The sequence below is a fragment of the Colius striatus genome, chromosome 8 (assembly GCF_028858725.1).
Source record: "Colius striatus isolate bColStr4 chromosome 8, bColStr4.1.hap1, whole genome shotgun sequence".
In the NCBI taxonomy this organism is placed as follows: Eukaryota; Metazoa; Chordata; class Aves; order Coliiformes; family Coliidae; genus Colius; species Colius striatus.
Genome location: NC_084766.1, coordinates 23,430,254 through 23,455,302, shown reverse-complemented (window position 1 = coordinate 23,455,302; position 25,049 = coordinate 23,430,254). Strand labels below are relative to the sequence as shown.

The 25,049-nt window shown below is 32.5% G+C and overlaps 1 protein-coding gene across 1 annotated transcript in view; it reads left to right on the top strand.

The window, feature by feature from the left end:
* LOC104563462 (adhesion G protein-coupled receptor A3) overlaps positions 1-25,049 on the top strand; it is a 289,529-nt gene that overhangs the window by 164,788 nt on the left and 99,692 nt on the right. Inside the window, exon 12 of the mRNA XM_062001296.1 lies at positions 1,557-1,766. Coding sequence (XP_061857280.1) covers positions 1,557-1,766 — 210 coding nt within the window. The remainder of the gene's footprint in view (positions 1-1,556; positions 1,767-25,049) is intronic.

Below are 25,049 nucleotides of genomic sequence, written 5' to 3'. Positions count from 1 at the left end.
TCCTTTTAAGGCTATCTAAGATAGTATAAAAAATTATCCAAGTAAACCTAGTTTGAGTTTTTAGAACTTTTTATTAGCAGCCACTGGATTTTTAATACAAAAATTATTCAATTCTTAGTGATATTTGGGATTTTTATTCAAGTGCAGAAAAAAAAATCACTTGCAGGCAAAGACGGAAAAAGTGGAAATTTAATCTAAGAAGGGATGTTTTATAAATTTAGAAGCAACTAAAAAGAATCTTTAGGCTACCTCTACTTTAAAAGTAACATATCTATATAATGCATATATAACTTTTATATAAAAAATAAAAACTATACTGAATGCTTCTGAATTTTGTCGAATTTTGACAAAAAGTAAATTAAATTGCTTACAGTAACTTTCATTTTTGACATATGCAGAATCATCAGTGACTGCAAGAAGTGAATACAAAAAACATTTCATAAGTTTGAAAGAGAACCAGCAAGTCGTGCACTTTGTGTCATGCTGAGATTTAATTTAATACCCTGACTTTCATGCAGTTGGGCTTTTCTTTTTCCCACTCTTGTATTTTTATGCAAAACATTTTCTGTAGGTTCATTTGTTAGGATGAATTAATTTAATTTTCTTCGGTGAAGTCAATTCTTGTCAGCGTTACATCCCAAATTCTAAGGAATTCACAGCATTTTTTACTAAATGGATTTAAGGTATTTCTGTATTGCTGTCTTACATAACAGAAGCAAAGTACATATAAAATGCAAAGTAATATAAAACTGCTACATTTGTAATTTATCCTTTTGATAAACCTGCTACTTTGTGTCTTAACTCAGGTATCTTTACTTTGCAATTGATGTGCAAAATATACACATTGTGTATATACATTGTGTATATTTTATGCCTGGAGGCAGAAATCATATAATCCAATCAGTATGGTGCCAGTCTAAGTTAGTTAACCTAATTATAAATTATTAATCTTATGCACAGCACTGTGCTGAAATGAATATATACTAGTTTAAGGATAGAAATACATATCTCCGCCCAGTACTGTAATCTCCATCTAGACATGTCATCTCACTGAAGGTTAGGCCAAAGACCTATAACGTGGTGTAACATTGAACCATATAGTCATGTTCAATATTCTAATGGAATTCTGTAAAGAAACCATCCACCCACCACACAGCTAAGAAGCTCTCTCTTTTGTTTCTGAGGTACAAAGCACATCCTTTTTAAAATAATTCTGACTGCTCTTGCTAATTAACTTTGTAACTGTGTTGCCTTAAATCGGGATTGATGCCATTGAAGCTGGTAATGACACAGTTTCAAAACTGATATAATAATAACTGATATATCTGATAAACTGATATATTTCTGAAGAAGTTTCTGGCAAACCCACTGTGCCATGGTAGAGTTCTAGATCCATTTTAAAATTCCATTTAAGTTCCATTTTCTTTCTTAACGTACAAAGAGGTATGAAAGTGTGCATGCACAGTCCTTTATAACATATATACAGTATATAGATAATGCACATGTAATTATGCTTAATATGTTAGCAACATATCTGCTTCTCTACGTTTTCACAGGTGTCCCGTAATATTGCTCTTGAGGCCTTTATGATCAAGCCATCTAGTTTCACAGGAATGACTTGCACTGCCTTCCAGAAAATATCTGCAAATTCTGACAAGACAGTGGTGCATGATTTAGGAAGGTGGGAAGCAAATCCTGATCAACATTTAAATTTCAAGTGCAACACTGGCAACCTGAATGGTTCCTTGGTGAATTCTTCTACCAGAGTAAGTCAGAACAATCGTGAATATGACTTATCTATTTCAGTGTGTTTTCAGCAGTACCTTTAATCAGAATACCGATTTGGAAAATATGTAATTTATGTGGTGTAAACTGGTTAATAATTTCAAGATATTAAGTGGTCTTAAACTGATGTGTTGGGCATAAGAGATTTCGTTGTGCTAACAGATATTCCATTAGTATTATCAGATAGAATGCATGATGTGAACAGAAATAAGTAAATGTCTTATTCTTTCTCTTTCTGGGCCTAGTTGTGCAAAATTTTCTGTGTGTAAACAATCTCCTTAAAGTTATTTGGAAATATTTTAGTGAGCTACTCTCAGAGGATTTTACCTTTATTTCCACTAAATATTACATTTTCTGTCTTCTGACCTTTATACAGAGTGAGCGTGTTACCTTGCTGATTTTGAGTAGTAGTCAAATAAAAACAATAATAAATAAGCCTTTTAATAGGATGCACTGTTATTATCAAATAATGAAGTGGAACAATTAAATTTTGATCTAGCAGGAAATGGAATTTTGCATTTGGCTGAGCGTGTCATTAAATTTAAGTATTGCAGAGTTGAATTTTTGTTATCCTTTGGTTCAATCTCAGTTTAATAGGCTTATTTCTTGAAATACTTACTATGAAAAAATGGTACTTTTCTGGGCAATGTTACTAGTTTATTGAACTTTGAAAGTATTTTAATTGAAGTTGTTTTCTCTTTTGTGCATTTTAATGTTCTGTATGGACTATGCAGTCAGTGATGTGGTAGTTTATGCTCTCAGGATCTTCTGATAAAATGGAGCCATCTTAATAATGGAAGAATAGGTTAAATTTTCTTCCTGTAGTGAAATTAATTTCTTCTGTGGACACTGTTAACATGTCTATCTATAGGCAAGATAAAGCTGTCAGTGAGAGGAGTATTCACCATAAGGTGAATATCAAATGTCAGAGATTTAAAGGAAGATTTCTGCAAGAAGCGACCCTGGAACACTCTCCAGTGTATGGGATAGTATTATCAACATAGAAATACATGTGGGATTACATTAATTGGAAAGTTTTCTTCATCAGCCCTACCAATATATTTTGCATTTCTTCAGAAACTGAGTGCCAACATTTTTAGTAAATGAATCTTGTAAAAGTTTTATGGCCAAGCACTGGCATATCTCTCCTATTATAAAGAATTCTACCATAAATGCAAATTTCTCATCTCTCCTATCAGCATCCACATGACATACATAGACTAACTTAGAATATTTATTTGAAGTTGCTTTCTAAAATGTTGGCAGAATATCACAATATAAAGACCTCGGTAAACTCTTTCCTAATGCATTTTGAACTTAGCTGACTTTACACAACATACAGAAGGGAAACTCTACTAACTACATAGAAAAAGAAGCCAGGAGAAAGAGTAAACTTATTACCATGCAAAGCAGCTTTGAAGTATGTGATATATATTCTGGCAGAAGTGATTTCACAAGGTGAGTCACTTGTTATCACCTGTATATGAATTTGTAAATATTATACCAGCACAATACAGGAGAATATAGATTCAGATAAATGTTAGTTTCATGGCTTTAGGTTTTAACACTGAGGTACACTCAGATATTAAATGTGATATGGGAATAAAAAGATCCTGAAAACCGTGATATTTTAATTCATCAATATTCTCTGAAACTTCTAATCACTCCTTTAATTCATTCTGAAATGAGTTACATTTCTTCATTGATTAATAGAATGATCTGTAGAATTATAACTGATAACAGAAAACAGGATTCTTTACCATCATCCACTAGCAAAATTATGTCTATATTTGTTCAATGGAGGCAAACAGTAAACTTACTCAATTGTGCTATGCAAAAGTAAGAAAAATACAGAATTTGTTGTGGAAATAGGAGTTACTTGTTTTAGTTACACATGTTCAGTCACTATATTTGAAAGTAATACTCATTATGTCTGAATTTTAAAGACTTTATCTTAAATGCTGAGATTATAGTTAGACTATTCCTCTTTTTAGCATGACATTAATCATAAGAAAAAAATCACTAAGATTAAAATTACTAAGTACAAATGGTAATTACAAATTAATAGTAATGAAAATGTGACAAGTTGTCTTTAAAAAGCCTATTAAAAGAGAACGTTTACATTTTTTTGTACTAAAAAGTGTAGCCCTCTTCAGATGTATAACATTGTAAATCATCTGCTCACTAAGCATAAGCAATTGTTTATGTCATCTGTCTGTTGCTAACAAACTGCCCTAGTAAATAAAAAAAGTGAATACTCACCAAGCAATTTGTGGGCAGTTGATGGTAGATGACTGAAACAGATGATCACAAACTAACTCGATAATGCAATCAAAGCTTTTGTAGTTTATTCATAGTCGTATTTCTTGGCAGTGATTGGAAATTTATACAAATTTAGCCAGTGGTGATAGAGAGCCCCCAAAAGGGGAAAATAAAAATAAAATAAGTAAGTCAATTAACAGTTAAAAGAGAATAAACTTTGAAATAGAAATAATTTAAAAGGCATTGAAAGAGATCCATATAAAATATAGCTATATCCACATCCACTTATGGTTCAAAAATGTGGCAAGTCTTTTACAGAGTAACTTTCAGTGTTTCCAGATTACTGTATCCAGATTACTACAGATATCCTAAAGCAAAATATTACAATATTACTGCAGTTTGAAACACAAACTTTTGTCTTTAAATCTATTTCTGAGTCTGTAGCCAGTAACTAATTTGAAAGTTGGAAAAGAATTATTTATCACTACCGGCGATGAAAAGTTTCTTCTGGTGGGAATTAGACCCAGATGCCTACTCTTGGATTGCATTTCTGCTGTTAGTAAGGAGCTTTTGCTACCTGACTGGACTCTACTGAGTGAAAAAGGTGACACAGGTTTCTCTTCATAGTTTTTGATACAGTGGTTTGTATTTTGACACAGTGGTTGTTTTCATCTCTGTTTAAGTAGGTTTGAGGGCATCTTCCAGGCTTGGGACTCCAGACTGAGATCCTGTCACAGGATTATCCCCAAGGCAAAATTCTATCCTATGAATTCATGCTTAGACTTTAAGGAAAAAAAATTGCTAACATAATTTACAGTTTCATCTTCATTGAAAACACTTTTCACATAAGAGGTCTTTTCCTCTTCTCAGTTTTTCTTCTGGCATATGGAAGAATAAACAAATTAGATTTCAAAATTTCAATAATCTGTATTTTCACATATAACTCCCAACTTCTGAAAATTGAATTCCTCGTAATATTCTCCATCATTCCATTTAACTTTTCAATTCTATTTATTTCCTATATGCCAGACTAACCTTTTGACTTGTCAGGTTGTATTACAAATGATGTCTCTGTGATAACATGTTAAAAGTTAAATTGGTACTGTGATTGGTACCAGATATACTAAGCATTAAAAAAAAAAAAATCTAAAGTGCTGTGACAACATCCTCTGATTACTTGCTTATATCTCTTTGAGACATTATACAGTTTTAGAAATATTCTGGTCTCAGGTACTTACCTGAAAACATACAATCAGTTAAAGGTTTTTCTTGCCTAAAATAATTTTTCAGTGTCAGACCATACAAATGATGCATAAATAATAGTAAATTTATATCTAAAAATTAGCAGGAAGGCAGAGAAGAACTTAATGCAAAGATTTCCAACAAGTGGTAAGACGCTTGAGGTAGGATAAAGCACAGAATTAAAAAACAAAAGAGGAATTGTGAAAGGGAAAGTTTGAAGGTACAGAAATAGGTTTTATAATACAAGTGACTTTCCTACAGTCAACTATGTGAGATGTTCAGGATCTCTATAGATAATTAATTATATCCATTTGGAAGCTGCTTAGTAGAGTGTGCAATAATTAACTTTCTCATTAATGCAAAAACTAATTCTCATATAAATAATAATTATAATTTACACTGGAAGTGTCAAAGCTAGAGTGTAAGACGTGCAGTTACTCAAATGGTTTCCTACAGAACCTATTAGTTTTTACTAAGACTTGATCAATATGTTGACCTCTTTCAGTGAAACAAAAGCAACAATGATTTTAAAAAACTTGTGGCTCTTTAGATCACACATTTTCACTAACAAGGACTTTCCTGTTGCAGTGGCACTTTGCAATGGTATGATACTTTGACAACCTGTGAACCCGGTTATCGAAAATGCTTTCATTTAAGCATGGGCTTATTGTTACTAACTTAATTGAGAAGCTTATCCATTTGAGGTATCTTTTTCCATGTTCAAGATATATACGTACAGATTTTTTTTAAGGCAATGAGATGAGCTAATGAAGTTTAGAATTCAAAGTAACATGTAGAATTTATGAACTCAATCAAAATGTAATACAAAATGGAAATACTTCCTGAAACTTTCACAGAAGATGGTTACTTTTGATTAATTTTTCTAGTCCAGTCTATCAGACTAAATGTTCCCAAGTCCAGGTCTTCTTTCATTCATATCTACATTTAAAAATTGCACAAATGTTTTTCAGTCTCCTGTTAAGATTCACTTTGAAATGTCAGCAGGTCAGTGGAGGTTATCTTCCCCCTAAACTCTGCCTTATAAAGCCACATCTGGAGTATCGTGTCCAGTTCTGGACTCTGCAGTTCAAGAGAGACAGGGAACTGCTGGAAGGAGTCCATTGGAAGGCTATCAAGGGGACTGGAACATCACTCATGAAGAAGGGCTGAGAGACCTGGGACTGTTTAGCCTAGAGAAAAGAAGACTGAGAGGAGACGTTATCAATGCTTATAAATACCTAAAGGGCAGGTGTCTAGAAGATGATCTCTAGAGATCCCTTCCAACACCTACCATTCTATCATAACCACATATACCATATTGACAAAATACCAGCCAACATACCCAACAAAATACTGCTATACTAGTGAGTCGCTTTTACCATTAATGTTTTTTCATTTTTTTTTTTCAGTTGATTAGATGGATTTAATTTCAAAATTAAAAAGAGACAAGATAAACTGCCCTTCTCTTTCTTCTTCCAGGATACCCAAATCGTACATTGTGTAGTTTTCACTCTTGCCACTATTCCTTCTCAAGTAATGTCATTATATATTTATGCCTACTGTAACATCTTCAAAATCTGTAGTTTAGTATTTTATATTCAGTATACCATCTTTTCTCTACGCATTCTTCTGTAGTCTGTTATAATGTGCATGGCTATCCTACTCTTGCAGATCTTTCTAAGCATTGAGAAAATGAAACAGTAGCAAAATACTATTCATACACGTGTCAAATGTCAATTATGTTAGGTATACAGAACGCTTTCTACAATTCTTTTATTTGTTTAACTTATGTTTTAATATAATAGTTAATATTCATTATGAGGTTTGGAAGGAGGAAAATCATATAACTTTTTTCTTTCTGATTCATAGGTGCTTAAAACAACCTTTAAAACGTGTAACTGCAAGCTTCTGTCCCTTCGTTATTTCTTGTACTCTTTACCACTTGTTCCTCTAGCAGATAAAAAAGCTTATTCTGCAAGTAACATCAGCCACCTGGAAGTATTTTCTGAATTTCATTATTATGGCATTGGTGTTCAGAGATATGTATAATGTTTAAAATTTGAAGTTAACTGGTTCTTCTTTAATACTGTGTATAGTTTGGACTTTTAATTTGTATATATAAAAAAGTGAAAAGAAATCTGAATAGCTTGAAGAGAAGTACAAGAACAAAAGAACTGTGAAAACTACCAACTTGTATTAGATATAAAATTCTGTCATTTCAACTCATGTTTGCTTTCATGTGAAACAAGCTTCTGTTCCTGGACAGACGTGAATCATATTGATTTTATTTATGCTGTCAATGTATAACTGAGAGATATATTGTCATTCATCCACAATAGTTAGGTAAAAGACAATTTTCTTCTGATTTTCTGCACCATTGCTCATGTTACAGAAAAGTTCTCTTTGGGAAATCCTAAAGGGCATTCTAAAATTAGTTTCCTTGTTATAAAGTATCAAACTCCTTCATGCGCATTCGGCTGTTAAATAATAGTTTGTACACTAATTGAGATAAATCTCATAACAAAAACACACTGACATTGTAACAGTTAATACACAGTACATTGGTTGTTAGAACATATTTTGAGATAAATTAATAGTACAAAGGTAATAATGAACATGTAGTATGCTGATTACTAGTGAAAATTGCAGTTCTGCATTGTCATTTGAGGAATTGTACCTCAATTATAATTTTCTTACTATACTAATAATAAATTTACATTCTACATTTACATTTTTTGTAGAGATTTATGCAAGTTGAATAGTTTCAAGTATGTTTTTTAAATTCTTCTTTCTCATACCTACCTATTTTGTTTTCTCTGGAGAAGATTGAATCTGTCTAACAGAACTTACTTCACCATCCCTTAAATAATTTATATTTCTTAAAACCTTTTTCAATACATGGTTATTTAGCTAATTGATTGCATGGTTATTTAGCTAATTAATTGATTAACAAAGGGTTCACTAAAATTAATGGCTTTGATCATTACCAGGTGATATGGCTGGCATTTTTTCTGAATGTGAGTTTTTCTCCTAGAAACTCTGTTTTCTATCTCCAGCTGTATGTGATAATCAAGGGGAAATGACCAATGGTACAGAGATGAGGAAGTTCCATTTGGAGTTCAAACCCTGCATAAGGCATAAAGGTGCTCCCTGAAAGGCAAAGTCTTTTTTTCTGTACAGAAGTGATAATGTTGGTTGGAGCTCCTCTTCAGGATCTCATGTACTCAGGGAAAATGCAGTAGTATATGAGATCACAAAGATTTTGGGTTTTTTGGGGTTTTTTTTTGGTTTTATGAATGTTGAGAAATTAGTCTGTGTGACTTTCTATATAGTAGTTAAGGTACTATAACTGTTATGTTGTGAGAGTTTTCCAGAGACTGTATATAGGCAGATAGATAGTCATTACTGAATATATAGTGGGAGTCAGCAATGGAATGCAAGTTTTCAGTCGAGGAAGTGAGTATGGAAGTGAGTATGGTACCTCTATATTTTAAGCACAGTATAGACCTAGGGATGCAGTTGTGTAGAGTAGCTTTTTTAAAGTGATTTATGAAGAGACTATACTGCAATCACTTGATGAATGAAAAGGCTAGTATGCTTCAGAACAGTCTCCATTACATAGGAAGTGAAATTTGAGTTAAAATAGTACTGCACATATTGCCTTGTTGTTTACTGTTTATGAGGAACTGTTTATTTAGGCAGGGCGCTGTTTCTGTGGTTTTGGTAAGCGTAGCTGGGACAAAGAATTCACCCTTGATTTTTTTGTTTGTTTGTTTCTATCAAAAAACAGATTGATGTACAAGCAGAAATCTGTGTGTTCTTTTGTATGTTAAAGGATTCAATATTTTCATATTTCCTTGACTGTTACGACTTTGTCGAACTTGAGAGATGTTTTATGTCATGGTGAATCCAGACGTACTCAGCATATTCCAATTTATCAGTCTAAAAAGATATAGAAAGTTCCATGAAGTAAAAAATTTTCTTGTAGTAGTTGTTGACGTAATACAATGACATTCACTAAAAATATAGAGCTGAAATAATGATGTGAGAATTTTTTAATAATTTTTTTAAAAATTAAGGTCAAGTTCTATCATTCTGTATGAAAAGAATAGTAAACTTGAGTGTATCCATGAGCACACATGCACACATACACCTCTGTGTACATAAAAACTTATTTACAGAATTTTAAAGCAAGCATCATGATTTTGAGGACTAGAGTCCTGATTTCTGTGTCTATGGGGTTAGCAACAGTTACTGTGGAAGGAACAGTGTTCACATGGGCAAGTAATATTATGTTTTTTACCTAACAGCTATTTGAATTTGATCTATTTCTGAATGTTGAGAATATCTCCTAAAAAACCCAGAACAAAACAGGGAGAAAATGAAGTAGAAAAGGGTAGGGGAAGGAGAGGGGAAAAATAGCTATGTAAACTCAGCAAACTGATTCTACTGTCCTTATGAAATTATTCTCTGCTGTGTTAAAACCTGTATTCTTGGAGGGTGTGGGAAGAAGAGATTTAGTGACAGGGAGGAAGACTTCTTTTGTTTTGTTTTTAAAAAGAAACAAATCCCAAACTTTATGACTTGTTTTATTAGGAGTTGACTGAGGCAATCATTCTGCTTTCTTGTTTGCCATTTTAGACATAATGTTGTGTGTTATTCTAAAATAGGATGTAAGAGCACGTGACTACTGTCCCAGGGGGCATCTCACAAAGATGTACATAGTATTTCTTGAGCCCATTTCAATGGGAAATTATTTTTAACTAAACGAATGTTGATATGCTGATTCATGTTTATACTGGGAACTCTTCCTCCCTTATTGATTTATGTATGGTTGGCATAATATATTACCTATATCAATGAAAGATTGTAAATCAGATGAACTGTTACTGAACATAGTATATACAGACCTGAAGAGTACACATGATCATAGCATAACTTTCTTACCGAGAGTTACAAAAATCTGATCTTCCAGAATTAACGCAGAATTCTAAATTATTATTGTACACCCAAACTGTCAATAAAGAAACCTACAGGTGTTAATTGAATTTCCAAGTCATCAGTGAAGGAACTTAACTGGTTTTAACACTAGATTAGTTTTTAATGAAGCATAATTATGCTCTGTTTTACAGACAAAAGAATTCTAAAGAGGCATTCGCTCGAAGAGTCTATACATGTACTGTCATCCTAGGTGAATTAGTTTGCTTCACAGTCTTTTTTTAGGGAGTGAACCTCATATAAAGCTTCATGATGAAATACAGACAATTAGACTTCTATAAAGGGTGATTTCAAAGCTCAGTTTAACCTTGTTCCTGTCTCTAGTAGGAGTCTAATAGGCTAGATGCTTTGGAAGAAAAATATCTAGAGAAAAGGAAAAGCAGTGGTACTTCTTTTATATTCACCTTTTTATGCCTTACTGATTTTACCACCAGATGATATGCAGAAGTTTGTCAATACAGGAAATTTTAAATTTTTTTTGTTTTACAAAGAAATTTTGAGATGTCTTAATGGATTAGATTGTAGGGTATGACACTTGTTTTTATTTATTCACCAAATCACATTTTTTCTTAGATGTAGAAATAGTTCTCTTTCTTAATGTACTACAAATGTGAATGTGAAACTTGAGAGCAGGAGTATTTAGATACTATCAGACTTCATATAGTATCAAAATGGTTTTCTGACATTAATCCTTGTACCGATTTTTTTTTCATACATCCTGCATTACTTTTTAAAAAAAAAAAAATAGCCAAAACAAAATGTTGGCCAATTGTTTTAGATCAAAACAGGCTGGAGGCTATGAATTATGGATAGACAAGATAACACTGAATTGTATTCTTTTTCTAAATTTGGATTAAAGGCCCACAAACCAAAAGTCTGGTGAACCAGAATTGAAGGACACAATGGCTAATTCAATACATACAGGTCATACACTAGATGTAACAGCTGTGTAGTGCATGCTTCACTGACCAGCATATGCTGCTACTCTAAAAGAAAGGGTAAGCTTAGGACTTGACACTTAAAAAATAAATATAAAAAAATAAAATTTCTGTGGCATTATATTACAGAGACACCTGTGTTTCATAGCTTACTTTGATCAGTATTGCATAAAATGTCTAACAGATTTGAGACTCTTACTAAATATAGTCTATCAAAGTTGTGTATAACTCATTGAAGTGAGGAGTTGTGTTTCTTCAGCCTGGATCACTGCACTTCAGATGCTAGCAGTCATCTACAGAAATGCCAAAGAACATCAAACATACCATTTAAGTGGTATAGACCATTTAAATGTATACCTTCTTAATTTCCACATGAAATAGGATTATGTATGCATTCCAAACTATTTTACTGAGAGCTGCTCTTCTCTAGAACAATGATTTTCAGAGTCTTTGGGATTTCAGTATATTTGATTGATTTGGCATCTATATTTTAATGTTTCCTTTTCAGAAGTTTCATGTCTGGTGTAAGTAAAGTCTGTAGTAAGTAAAAGTCTAACGGGAATATATGTCAGAATATGTGTTGTGTATTTGAAATAAAGTACATCTTACCCTTAGAGTTTAGTTTAATTCTGTGAGATAAAAAGTCAATCAAATGACAAAGTCAAGCTTCAGAAGAAAGTTTTCAATTGCAGTGCAATTGGTAGTTTCTTTAATAAAGGAACTTTTGAAGAGGATCAGAATCACTGGGTACCTTTTGCTACATTGGTTCTCAGCATTTCATTTGTTGTGGATTTGTGCAAGTGTGGCCCATTGTTCTAGTCATAAATGAAAACTAAAAGTGAATATTGAAAACCATTGATAGATGGCTATTTGCAATAAATACCTGGAAGACCTACTGCCATATGATTTGGACCTGAATTACAATTGTATCATCCCATTGGAATCACTGCACTGAAAAAGGAGTTTGTATTTATCTTGGCTAATGACTCATGAATTTCTTAAAATGTGAATGAAATATCTTACCTAGTTTGTTATCACTTTAAAAAAGAAAAAAGCCAACATAAGTTGACTAGGGCACTAGTTCATATCTTCATCTTAAAAAATCTAAAAGGTTGTAATTTTTTCTTAGCATTAAGCTCATGGGTGCTTTAATATATGTCAGACGGGAGTCATCAGTGAAAGTAAGATGATTGAGTAAATATTGAGACACTATAACCATGAGCTGGTAACCAGATGCTGCTTCTAATTAGCTGCTCATCCTTGCAAGACAGTAATGTATTTTTTCAGACTTATGCTAGTCATAGTTGCTTATGTAATAGACATGCCCTGGCAATCCTCTTTCTAAAACACTGCTGCCACTAGGAAGAGTAAGGTACCTAGATGCTGATTTTCATCCCAGTGTGCCTTCCATTTTCAGGAACATGTTGATACGAGCTATCATGTATTTGTTTATTTGTCAGTATCCTTGAAAGTATTGCAATAGTAAAATTTGTTAGCCTTATATTTCAGTCCAAATAATGGCTTTTAAAAAAATAATTATTTGGATCTGAGAAAAGCATAGTTTAAAATTAAATGAGTCTTCTGCACCTGGGTTATGGATAGGAGAGTAAAAATAAAATATATACCTTCTGTAGGCAAAATGTGCAGATGTGTCATGTGAAGTTGTTATATAACCTGAAGAATCACGGAGGAGATGTTTATTCAGCTCAGTGAACAAGTACTGGAGTGAGGTTCACAACTTTAGGACACTAAATTAAACATCATCATTGCAAGGAGGGAGCAGGCTACAGATTTCACGGACAGCTATGGTGATGACTTCACACAACTGAAAAGAAGAAAAAAGTGTAGTAAAACTTTTCTAGCACTAGAACTCTTTTTCTCATGTTGTGTCATTAACTTTGCTAGTATGCTGTCTTGTGATGGGATAAAAGCGTGCCATGCTGATTTGCAAATAATGGTGCCGACTCCATTTTACTCAACACTTGAAAGACCTGAGACAAGCTCATCTCCTCTGTAGGTTTCAGTAGTTGTGTATTGAAATAATGCATCAAAATTGAAACAATGCATAAAAATGGCATTAGGAATTCTGAACATTTTTAAGAAGTTATTTTGGAAATAACAGTTTCTAGTGGCATTCCATGTGCCATTTCTTCATTTCCCTTTGTAATCAGTTTGTTTTGTCTACATGTAGACCCTGGAGAAAATGAATCTGAATTAATTTGAAGGTGTTTAAGTGAAACCGTAAGTAGGCAACCTTATCCAGAATCATAGTAATTTCTAATTTGGTTCAGGTGAGGTGAATTAATTGAAAAGGAATTCAACTAAACTGAAATAAGACCGCTTAATTATGAAGGAAAGAATCAACAGAAATGTTTAAGAACAGTGTATTTTTTTACTTAAAATTAAGACTTTAAATAACTTGCTCTAACTTTTCTTGATCATCCCTTGCATACATTCTCAACACATGTACACTCTCCAGGTTTTCCCCAAATTTTTCCTGTGGCGTCAGAGGCTTATTCTGTAATACTTCTGGCATGTCTAACAACATCATTTTTATTTCATTAATCAGTCTTTAAAACATTGTTACTTTTCCTCTTTCTCTTTCTCCATTTCACCTTGTTACTGCATTCTGGTTTAATGTTTTCTTCTGTTAAACCATGCAGGACTGACTTCTCATTATCCCTGTAAGAAAGAACGTATCTAATTTTAACAGTGGAACTACATACTGAAAAATGTGGTACACTTTTTATCACATGGCATTGCCATAGCTATAAAAGCTATGTTACAGTTTAAATGGACATTTGCTAAACGTAATGTTCAGAAATTGCTGGGGAAGGTTTCAGAGACTAAACAGATGTTCCAGACAATTTGCTTGACCATAACATCTTTGCAATGTCTTTATCAATGGTTTAATATTGTTATATAGTAATATCTTTCTTGGCAATTATTTTATAGTCCCTTGGACCCTTAAACAAAAATAAATTTAAAATGAAAATAAAATGACAGGATAGAAGAATTTTTTTTCTGGTTTGGGTTTTTTTTTATGATCTGTAAACAGCAATAAAGTGAAAATGTAGTAAATGTCAATTTACTGGAGTTATGTCACATACAGGGTCGTGCAGCCAACCCAGGCAGAGCACAGTATAAAATTTAATAAAAATACATAATAATTCCTCAAATTTTATCACTATAAAGAAGCACATAAATCTACAGAGCTGAATGAAGGAAACATCAGTGTGGAGCTTCAAGTACATCAAATTTTCATAAAGCTGCTGACAGCATGTGTCAAGATATCCAACTGTTTTTGTCATTTTGTATCTGTTTATATTTTCCTATGGTATTGATTACCGAGTACTTTTTTTTGTAATACAAGCACATTATAACCCTTAAACAGCAAGATAAATGCTTAGAGCTGATTCAGTTAGAGTAATATTTGTTGGAATAAATCCTGCTTCTTCCTGCCTAATCACAGAAAACTTTGTTGTTTATGTGACTATGTTTTGTAAAGAGATATAAATCTCATACTATTTGACCAAGTGTCTGCATTTTAAAATTCATCATATCTAACTATATTCAGAGAAGCTTGTTGAAATTTGTTGGACTCTTACAGGTCATGAAACTTGTAGAATATGAAAAGAGCGTAGTGAATCCATAAGAACCGTACCTGTTATCCAATCCATGGCAAAGTACAAGAGTATTCCAGCAGTAAGTCCCACTTGAGTGATTATTGCTGTACGATGGACAGACCATCTTTCCTGATAGACTTCCCAGAGCATTAGATACAAAGAAATCCATAGTAAGAGAAAAATCTTGTATGAAAGAGCTACTTTTGTTTTAAGACCAGCTACTTGATATCAGAGTACATGCATTTCATAAAGTCACAATGCCATCCTCTTTGATCCTTTTTAAATATTACAATATTTTGAAGAATTGGGGTTTTAAGAAAATAATATGTCGCTATTGTTTCAATCATGATTAAGGATTCCTTGGTCTTCAGACCTTATAAGAGCTTGTCCATGAGGAATATGCTTATTGATAGAGCAATCCTAGAAATCTAGAATAACTGCTACAATTTAAGATGATTAGAACTGTTTTCACTCTTTTTTTTTGTCACTACTTTTTCAGTCTTTTGTATCACATTTTTACTTGTCTTTCTGCTACTAAGGTGTTGATTATATAATTTTAGTTATTTGTTTATTTTTCTAGTGATTCTGTTTTCTGTAGAGGATGGCAATGCATTAGAAATTATTTTTTTTCCTCTTTCCAATAATATAATAATGCATTGCTTATCACATAAACTAATACCTGCTCTTTTGGGCTGGTTTTGAATTTTTTCCTTTCCCTTGTCTTGGCAAAAGAATCTGTCAGGCACATCTCACCCTTCAGCTGCTTGCAATGCTTCTGCTAATGCTCTGCAGATAAGGTGACTGTCATTCTATAATAGGCAGAAAATCTCATGATAAAGATGCTAAAGCTGTATACACATTTCTGCTTTTGCTCTGCAGAAATTTTCAAGAAATTGATAGTTTCTTGTATGAAGACAGAATGTCATCTAAGGAATGTTATGTGACTCCTTGATTCGAAGAAGGTGTACGTTATAGGGGTTTTTTCTTTTTTTTTCATTAATATAAACTGAAATTTTGGTTAAAAATTTATTTTCAGTAGCTATAAAAATTGATAGTTGTGATTGCCTAAAGTTAAATTTGTTCTGAATGTGGGATTTTCCAATTAAAATCTAAAAACATCCAGCAGGAATGTTAAACATGATAGATACAAAAACTTTTTGCTAAATTCTTTCAATAAGTTTGAGTAATGCTCCCAGGAGTTCCTGAGAAAAATATAATACAAATCTAATACTATACAAAATATTAGGTAGACTGCATATCGTTGTTACATTTGGTAAATTTAAAAAGATACCTGTTTGCTAGAGAAAAAATAAGTTTGGCTTTTTTCTTGTGTTGGATGTTTATGTAGCCCACAATCGAAATGAAACAACATAATCGATGGAAAAGCATTTATGACATGAAGAATCAACTGAGCCAGATGCATTTACTGTGACAAGGGATGATAGCAATAAGGTAATACACAGTTGCCTCTGTGTAAATCTCCAGAGAGCTCTTCATGTCACCTGCTCCCCTGAGGTCCCCAAATAAAATTTCTGAGAACAGGTAAATCCCTCTAAAAAGCAATTTAGTGCATCTGTCTTAAAATGTTATTGCTAACCGCACATTTACTGAAGCTCAAAGTGTTGGCACTTAGACAAAGTGGTCTCATGTAGTTGCTGCTCTTTGCAACCACTCTCCAGTACAGAGTATCTCAGAAAAAAATTGTTGACGGTGATGAGATGGATATGACTTGTCTCTGTGTGTATTTATCTAGATTTACCTAAAATTTTAAACCTTTCTAGCTATTAATGGTGATACTTACATCCCTCACTTTAGATCTTTTACAAAAATTCCAAATTACATTTGTCACAGAAATAATAGCTTATGCACCTATTTCATGAAGCTATTAGCAAACAGTTCAGTGAAAAGTTTTTAAACAAATTTATTTGCCAAATATGTTGCACTGTTTGATGATTCCAAACTCAATTTTCAACAAACAAGAATTAAGGAAGCTTGCATTATACTCATTATTAATACTATTATTTTATTCCATACGATGAAAAACTGGTTCACATTGTTAGGGACAAAATCTTGTCATGAGTTCTGTTTCTCAGGTAGCCTAATAGAAGATATTGACAAAGGTCAGTATAACATTGACAAAGTTATTAAAATGTTGAAATCGTGCAGGTCAGTTATTATAAAAAATGACCTGTAACTTGCAGAAAAATAATCAAATTAGCTGTGAAAACCACAGTATCTTTATTAGCACCTTACTCAGCAATGTATGTGTGCTTTGAAAATTGTACATGCACTGAATAATGCATGGCAAACAGATAAGCATTCAAGTTTTCACTGTTTTTGCCAAGTGCTTTGAAAATAGATTTATGCTGAGATAAAAACTACTGCTGCTTGGAGGATACAAGGGAAATTCCTCACTTCAGGAGGATGAGTCCATTTTTAACTCTGGTAAACAGAGTTAAACAGAGGCAACTGTTTATTACCTTATTGCTACCATCCTTTGTCACGGTAAATGGTAAGCTTGGAATAATGAAGATGCAAGGTAAGTTTCTGAAAAGTAACACAACTCATTGAGAAAAAAGGATGAAGATTTTTTTATTAGCTCTCTAGGTTATCAATTATGCTCTGTAAACCAAAAATAAGTATAATGGAAAGATTTCCATTATTTTCAAGAAATAAGGATTTGAGAAGTCTGAGAGAGGCATGGCACAATCTCCTTCTAGCAAATAAATAAGGGCTTAATCTTCTGATACTGCTCCAGTAACTTTCTACAAAGATTCACATGTAGCATCAGAATTATGAGAAATCATGCATGTCTGGTATGATAGGGAAAAAAAAGGGAAAATATGGTTGTTGCTGTATACCAGAAATATGTATTACCAGAAGTTCATGGGAAAGAAAGTTTCATGGATAGAAAGTATTATTTCCAGACATTGTGGGAGAATTTGAGAGGTAGGAACCATATATAAAGTATATTTTGGTAATAAAATAAGAAATTAAATAAAATTAATAATATTAAATTAGGTGACAATTACTTTAGCTTTCACTTTGAAAAAAAAAAGCACAAATTTTACCAGAGATAAACAAAATTTAAACCTTTGCATATTTCCTCTATTCTTTTTCTTATTTTCCATAATTTTCCAACAGTTCAACCAAGTTAATGATGTGTACATAAGACTTTGAAATTTCACTGGTATAGTAAATTCTTTAGTTTCAATTGAAATCTTTGCATCAAACTTGAAAACCAGTGAAAATATTGCACTTATGTGTTTAGTATTCACCTGTTTCCTTTTGCATCACTGGTGTTTTTGTTGTGAAAGCACTAATTATTTTCCTTCAAATTAAAGAAATTCAATTAATATCAGACAAATCCTCCAAGACCATCTCAATAACAAATGGATAGATAATCAGAAAATAACTAGATTGGGTAATTGTAAAAAATTGATACATTGCACACATTGAGCCAAAAGTTCTTTTCATTGTTGAATTGCCATAGAATCTTTCTTTTCAGCAAAGTTTTTGTGTTATTTGATGATGTGCAGTATAAACAATGTAAAAATGTCTCAGAAACTGCTCTATTAACTTTTATAAATACCTAAATTACAGTAACCACTACCACTGAAAAAAGTTAAGTGAAACTGGATAAAACTTTGCTCATTAAATTTCAGAGGTTTTTTTAGTAACAACATGCTTCTGTCTGAAACATACACATTGATATAAATATATTATTCTAATGAAGTAGGATAAAAAATGTGCCCATTCACAGTGCGTTTACTGGGCATAGTTTACAAGAAAATAATCATAAAAGCCTTCTGTAGTCACTAAAAAGAACTGACCAACAGAGTACAGAGATTCACATATTACACAACTATTGAAAAACATCTATCTAGTCGTTCTACCAATCGGATCTCCCACAGTCATATATTTAAACAGTAGAGTAGCTTACTTTTATTTTGTAGTTTACTAGTCTTTCTATAGGTTCTTTGGTCTCTTGATTATTTGCAACAATTCAATATAGTTGTGGTAAAGGATATTAATCAGCACTTGCATTTTTTTCTGACTTTGTTTGACAAAGGTTAGTTCATATCAGGCTCATAATTTTAAAATATTAGATATTCTTGCAGTTCAGCCAAAGACAAGTATTCAAGCTTTTATTTTCATGGTTACTGGTAATGCAGCAATGTGTTGGGAAAAATGACTCCTATTAGCAATGTTATAAACCACAAATCCTTTTCTTGAAAGGACTGTGACTAAGGAAGGTATGCCTATTATGCCTGCTCTTCTTTTGTTTGCATTGTTGATGTTAGCATGAAAAGTAAACAATAATTCTATGCTGATTATTTGTGCTTTTCTTACCACTGTAGATTATAGAAAATAGAGGTCTGTTGTGTCATTAATCTAGTTAGAAGTGGTCTAACTTTTTCTTCTCTTTATGAAATGTTTACTAGATCAAATTTAGATGGAGAAGTTGAAATAAATAATTTACTAGGTATGGCTGGTGTGTTCTGTGCTGATCTTATCAGCATCAAAGAGATTTAGTATCAGTAAGGCCAAGTGATGGACAAAATCATATTATAAAGTAAAATATAACCTCTCTTAAAGCCTCAATATTGCTAACAGTTATCAGCCAAATACATCTGAGCTTTAGATACCCACAGTTTTCTAAGTAAGATATTTATCACTGCTAACTTTCCATACTAAGAACAGCTGAACTTAAGTGTGAGCAGGCCTGTTATTGTGTAATCATATATGTGGTTTAGGCCTGTCTAATGTCAGGTGGCTGTTTTCAAGATTACTTGCAGAAAATTAGTCAGCACTAACAGAGGAGTTGAAACTATTAAAATACGCTTGCAGTGTTTTGCCTATAAATGATGCAGCAAGTGTGTTGGTTTTGAAAGATTGAATAATTGATATGCAAATAAAATTGATGTCTGTTTAAAGAAAAAAAATTACAATTTATCCTAAGTTTTATGTAAACAGTTTCCCTCCTCTTGTAGTTGACATATGCAAATATTTCAGAGCAAGCCTAATACAAATTATAGTATGCCCTACCTACTTTCACATGGTGAACAGCTAGCAACTTCATAGAGCAGGAATTTTTACTGATAGCCTTTGACATACATATTTAGATTAGTTCCATGTCTTGTTGAAAACTTGGAACAAATTCACTTTTCAGTGCTTCATGGTTTATCATAAGATATAAAGAAGTTGTGAGAAATATATTGGGATAAGAGAAGAAGGAACCAGTAATTACTTATCTATCTTAATATATTAAATTCAAACTTCTGTCTTAAAAGTCATTGAGAAAATACTATAATATGAAGTCTATGTGATGTCAAAGTCTGAAAGTACCACAAGTGTTATACAGTTTTTTGGGGGAAAATTTTTTCTGAACGCTCCAGTGCACATTTTTTTGTGATCAGAATATTCTAACAGCCTGTATTTACTTGTCAGGCAAGCAGAAGGGAAAAAAAAGGTGTCATGTATTCTTCCTCTAAGAGAGACAGACTTGTAGACATTATTAGTAACAATGAGGGATGTAGGAACTGGAAACTGAATAGCGTTTCTCTACTTAATCATACTAAGCAAGAAAAAGAGATGAAAAAAAAAATTTGTAAAATGTTTGGTTTTTATTTACCATGTATGTATATGTGTATGTTTGGTGAAAAGTATCTCCCAGGGTTTTAAATAAAATCTTATTAGTTTTGTAACCTGTCATGCCAATACTGAACTCAAGTGACCTCATTAGTGCTCTTGCATTCCTTTTCAGTAAAGATGATCTCATTGGTAATTTTAAATATTTAAAAAAAAAAAAAAAACAATACAACAAAGAAACAGGACAAAATCAAACCTGAGAAAACAAACCAGAGAATAGTGAAGGGCTGCTCTAGATCTTTTGGTCCATATGCATTTAGCCAACACAAAATTTCAAGAGTAAATGTTTTTCCTAACTTGGATCTTCTGCATTTTGGCTTTTTTTTAAAATAATTTTAATCTTGTTTACAGGGCTTGGGCATTTTGTTGGTGGTAGTTGTTCTTTTACAAAAGTTATGGATACCATTTAGTGAATAATGTCAAGCCACTCTTTCCATGTTTGCATTTCAGTATTATCTACCTTACTCCCTAGCTGGTCAAACTTTTCACCAGTTGGGTACTTTCATTTTGATGTTTAATGTCTTCCAGAGGTGGTGTAGATAACCTTTCTTGATGGCCAACCCATCTGGGCTTGTGTGCCACTCTTGTAACACTTATCAGGCCATTACTGGAATCTGTCAATGCTTTAATTTTGTTTTTTGACTTCTTATTCCTCTTACTGGTCACAAACCACACTATAGAATAGCTTCCTTTAAGAGGCATCTTCTTTCCACACTTGTCTACCTCTGCAGAAGTAGCAGGAATTCTTACTGCTTGTCTACTTCTTGATCTGTTCTTACCATTAGCTCAAAGTACTATGGAGGGACTGGTGTAGCTCCTCCCAAACTCCTTCTTTCTTACCTTATATTCCACTTACTAGAAGCCATCTTCTGTGCTTGTGGTGTTTTGTGAATTTCAAGGCGTTGGATAGTATTTTCAAAGACAAACACAAAACCCCAACCCATGTAAGAGAAAATTACCTCCTTTGTTGAACTGTTGGAAGCTAAATAGATACAGCAGTTATACCAAAGGAGAAATCTAGACAATATGATCACATATATTGCAGAATTTATTATCGTACTCTCTTCCTGAGAAGAAATTAAAATATTAGCTGTAATATCAGCTGACTTTTCTTCCACAGTTTTATGTCACAGGACACAAAGTTTTAATACACAGATTGTTTTATTTGTCTCTCAATAAAGACAGAACAATGTATTAGAATTTATTTCACTCTCTAACATTTAGAAGGAAAAAATGGGTAGATAGTCTTGTTGATTGACTTTTATTACTGAGAATGATGTTATCATCAGTTTAGTGAAGAATCTACATTTTTGAAAAACAGATGACTCTTTTTTATGTCACTGATGCATTATCCATCATTAGTGACCTGTCGTAGACATCTGAACTAAATTGCTCCCTTTTTTTAATCAGGAAAATGTAGTGTAATTTTTCAGTCTCACATAATTTTCTTATATCACAGTGACATGAAAGACATTGTGTTTGCCTATAATTATCTGTTTTAGAAGTTGAAAGAAATTTAAGTTTTATTCTGTAACATTTTGACTGCAGAAATGTTTGTCACAACCAAAGTTCTAGAAAGTGAAAATGTTTGTACGTGTAAAGAGCAACAGAGGAAGCCCATGGTCAAGCTGTTAGGTAGTACATACTTCCCAACACTGTCACTGAAATGGTTGAGTTTTGACCTGAAGAGAGCCCCTAAAGACTGAGATGATAATTCAGTTTTCATATCCATTTCATCTTTCTTTGTTTTATGACAAGAGTAGCAGCATGGTTGCCAGATCCAATTGTGATAATATTTTGTTTCTATGTGGATAAATGAACAGTAAGAATTAAAGAAAAACATGTGAAAGAAAGACATGTAAGTAATTTTATGTGGAACTTCAGTTGGAAAGGCTAGATGATTAAGATGTTTGACTACTACTTTTAAAGCTATATTCAGTCTGGTAGTATAACTTTGAGATGTCTTGATTCATTCCATTTGTAGAAGACATATACTAAAAGTAGCTGTCTCTTTTCCTAACTTCTGATCCCTGGTTAAGGAGGGGATAGGCCAGAGTAACTACTTAAAATCTGGAAGTCTCGTTCATATTTGCAGTTAAATAATGTTTTAAAGCTCCAAATGCACTGACATACAAAACTTAAATTAATGCCACATTGTTATCAGATTATCCCTTTAAGATTAAAACAAACATATAATTTCTAATTATTTTCAGCTAATTTTGAAAAGAAAAGTTAACTTTATTTCTTTCAAAAGATAACAGGGAACTGCCATATTTAACAAGGAATTTAGATTTTTATTAACTTAAGATTAAGTTGCCATGGCATTATTCAGACTGAAGAATTATAGTAGAATATGGTCCGTTTTGTAGTGAGAATACAACCACTAAGTAAGCAATGCATGCAGGTCTGACACTTTTTTTAATAACATCCAGATGGAAAGTAAATAGGAAAGGGAAGGTAATATACAAATTCCTCTTACAAGGCTAAAGAGTTTGGGATAATTAAAACTAATTCGTATGCTTGTCCTTCACTGTAGCTACTGAACTTAAAATCATAAACTGCAATTAATTTAAATCTTCAGTGTTTCTACTGTCTTACTTGGCACCCTGGCCATTAGTCATTGAGTTATTTATCAAAAAAAATTACAAGTCCAACCAAAGAGGGAAGAAAATTTCCTTCTCCTTTGACAAATACAAGTCTTGATGCCCATTTGTACAAAAATAACTAATTTCAAATCTGAATTTGAGCATGGACATACAAAATACAAAGTTATTGGAATTTAAGTATTGGAAAATCCCTTAGAAAAATAACCTTCAGAAGTACAATTTATTTTTGGATATTTTCTGAAAAATGATATTCTCAGGTTTTTCATAAAAAATCAGACCCTTCAAAACACTTCAAAATATCTTTAGTTTCTGACTATTGACTCCTATTTCTCAATTTATCTGTCTGTAATGAATTCCCTAGAGGCTGAAACCATCTGGTCCTTCAGTTTATTTAACTGTTTCTCAGTTTTTGTGAGCCTTGAATTAAAACTGTCATGTTCAAGGTTTATAACCATAATGGTTTCTCAGACATCATTAATTTTAATGTTTCCAGGATCTATTCTATTTTTGCTCTTACTGTTTTCTCCCACAGGAGTAGGAGTTTCCTTTATTGTAGAATGTGCTTTAAAGGTGGATTAACATGAAATAAGTGGGGAGGAATCACAGAGTTGAAATCCAAATCTTTATCAGAGTTACTTTAAATTCACATATAAGAAATAGCTGTTTATGCATTTTCTTGCTTTCATTTATCCTTCCATTAAACATAGAAATAAATCTATTTTGCTAGTAGGCAAATTTCTTCTTATGTAGGTGGTGTTTTTACATAGTAAGTGAAAATATAACAGTACATTAATTTTTAACACATTATCTAAGGGTTAACCAGCTAGTCTCAAAATACCTCTAGCAGTTAAATGAGTGTTATTTGTCCTTGTTTTGTTTTTTTTTTTTTTTAATTGAGAGGATGAAGCCTGTTTGATGGGAAGAGGATTCAAATATTCAAGGACTGAGGCACTTTCCAGTTAAGACTAATGTCCACTTTGCTTGAGTATCTCTCATTCAGTCTTCCCTTCTATCGCCTCTTATGTCTCTGGTACTATGGCCAAGATAAAGGTTGAGCTTTTATAAGTCCTGCTTCAAACTTCGAAAGAATTATGAGAACAATCATAAGTCATAGAAATACGAAAGATGTAACAAAAATACAAGAAGCAGAAAAGTAATTTATATAGCCATTGTAGTCCTTACAAATAACATTGCTTTTTTACTTTTACAGACACTGATTTATAACTGCTGATGTTATCTTTCACTTCTCTTTTATATAGGAATTGAATTTAGTACACATTGAGTTAAATTTGCACATTTTTTTGTCTACTGGCAGAACTAGTGCCATTTACTATCCCAGTGAAAGAGAGTATGATCTTAAATAAATTTTTATGGATCTTTTATTATATGTATGTCAGTCTTATTGATTTGAAAAAAAAATCTTAATACTTCACTAAAAAATAATACTTTGGGAATCATTATCACTGCATATAACCAGAAGTTTAATATTGATTAATATTGACATGAAAGATGAAAACAGGTATATATTGATCATAACATCACAGTTATTTTAAATGCCCAGGGCAAGAACTTGTGTACTGTAGTAGATAAATCACAGAAATGTCTAGGGATCTGTGGTGGTTTGCTTGCATTCTTGTTTTAAGATACAGTAACCTTAAAAATTATTCTTTTATAAAGTGGGGTTGTGTCATATGATACAATACTTAAGAAAAAGCCTACTGCATAATATGAACCTTGGGTCCTCAAGTCCATCTTTTCCCATTGCTATCATCACAGCTCTTTTGTTTCCATTGTTATGGCCTGTATCACACGTTATTCACTGAATGGACAAGACACCAAGTGAAGAATCTGACAGACCTTAATAAGGGACACTTTGTAAGAATCTCTGTAGTTTTTCACATGATAGACTTGCAATTCTTTTAGGTGGCTTTCCCAACTTT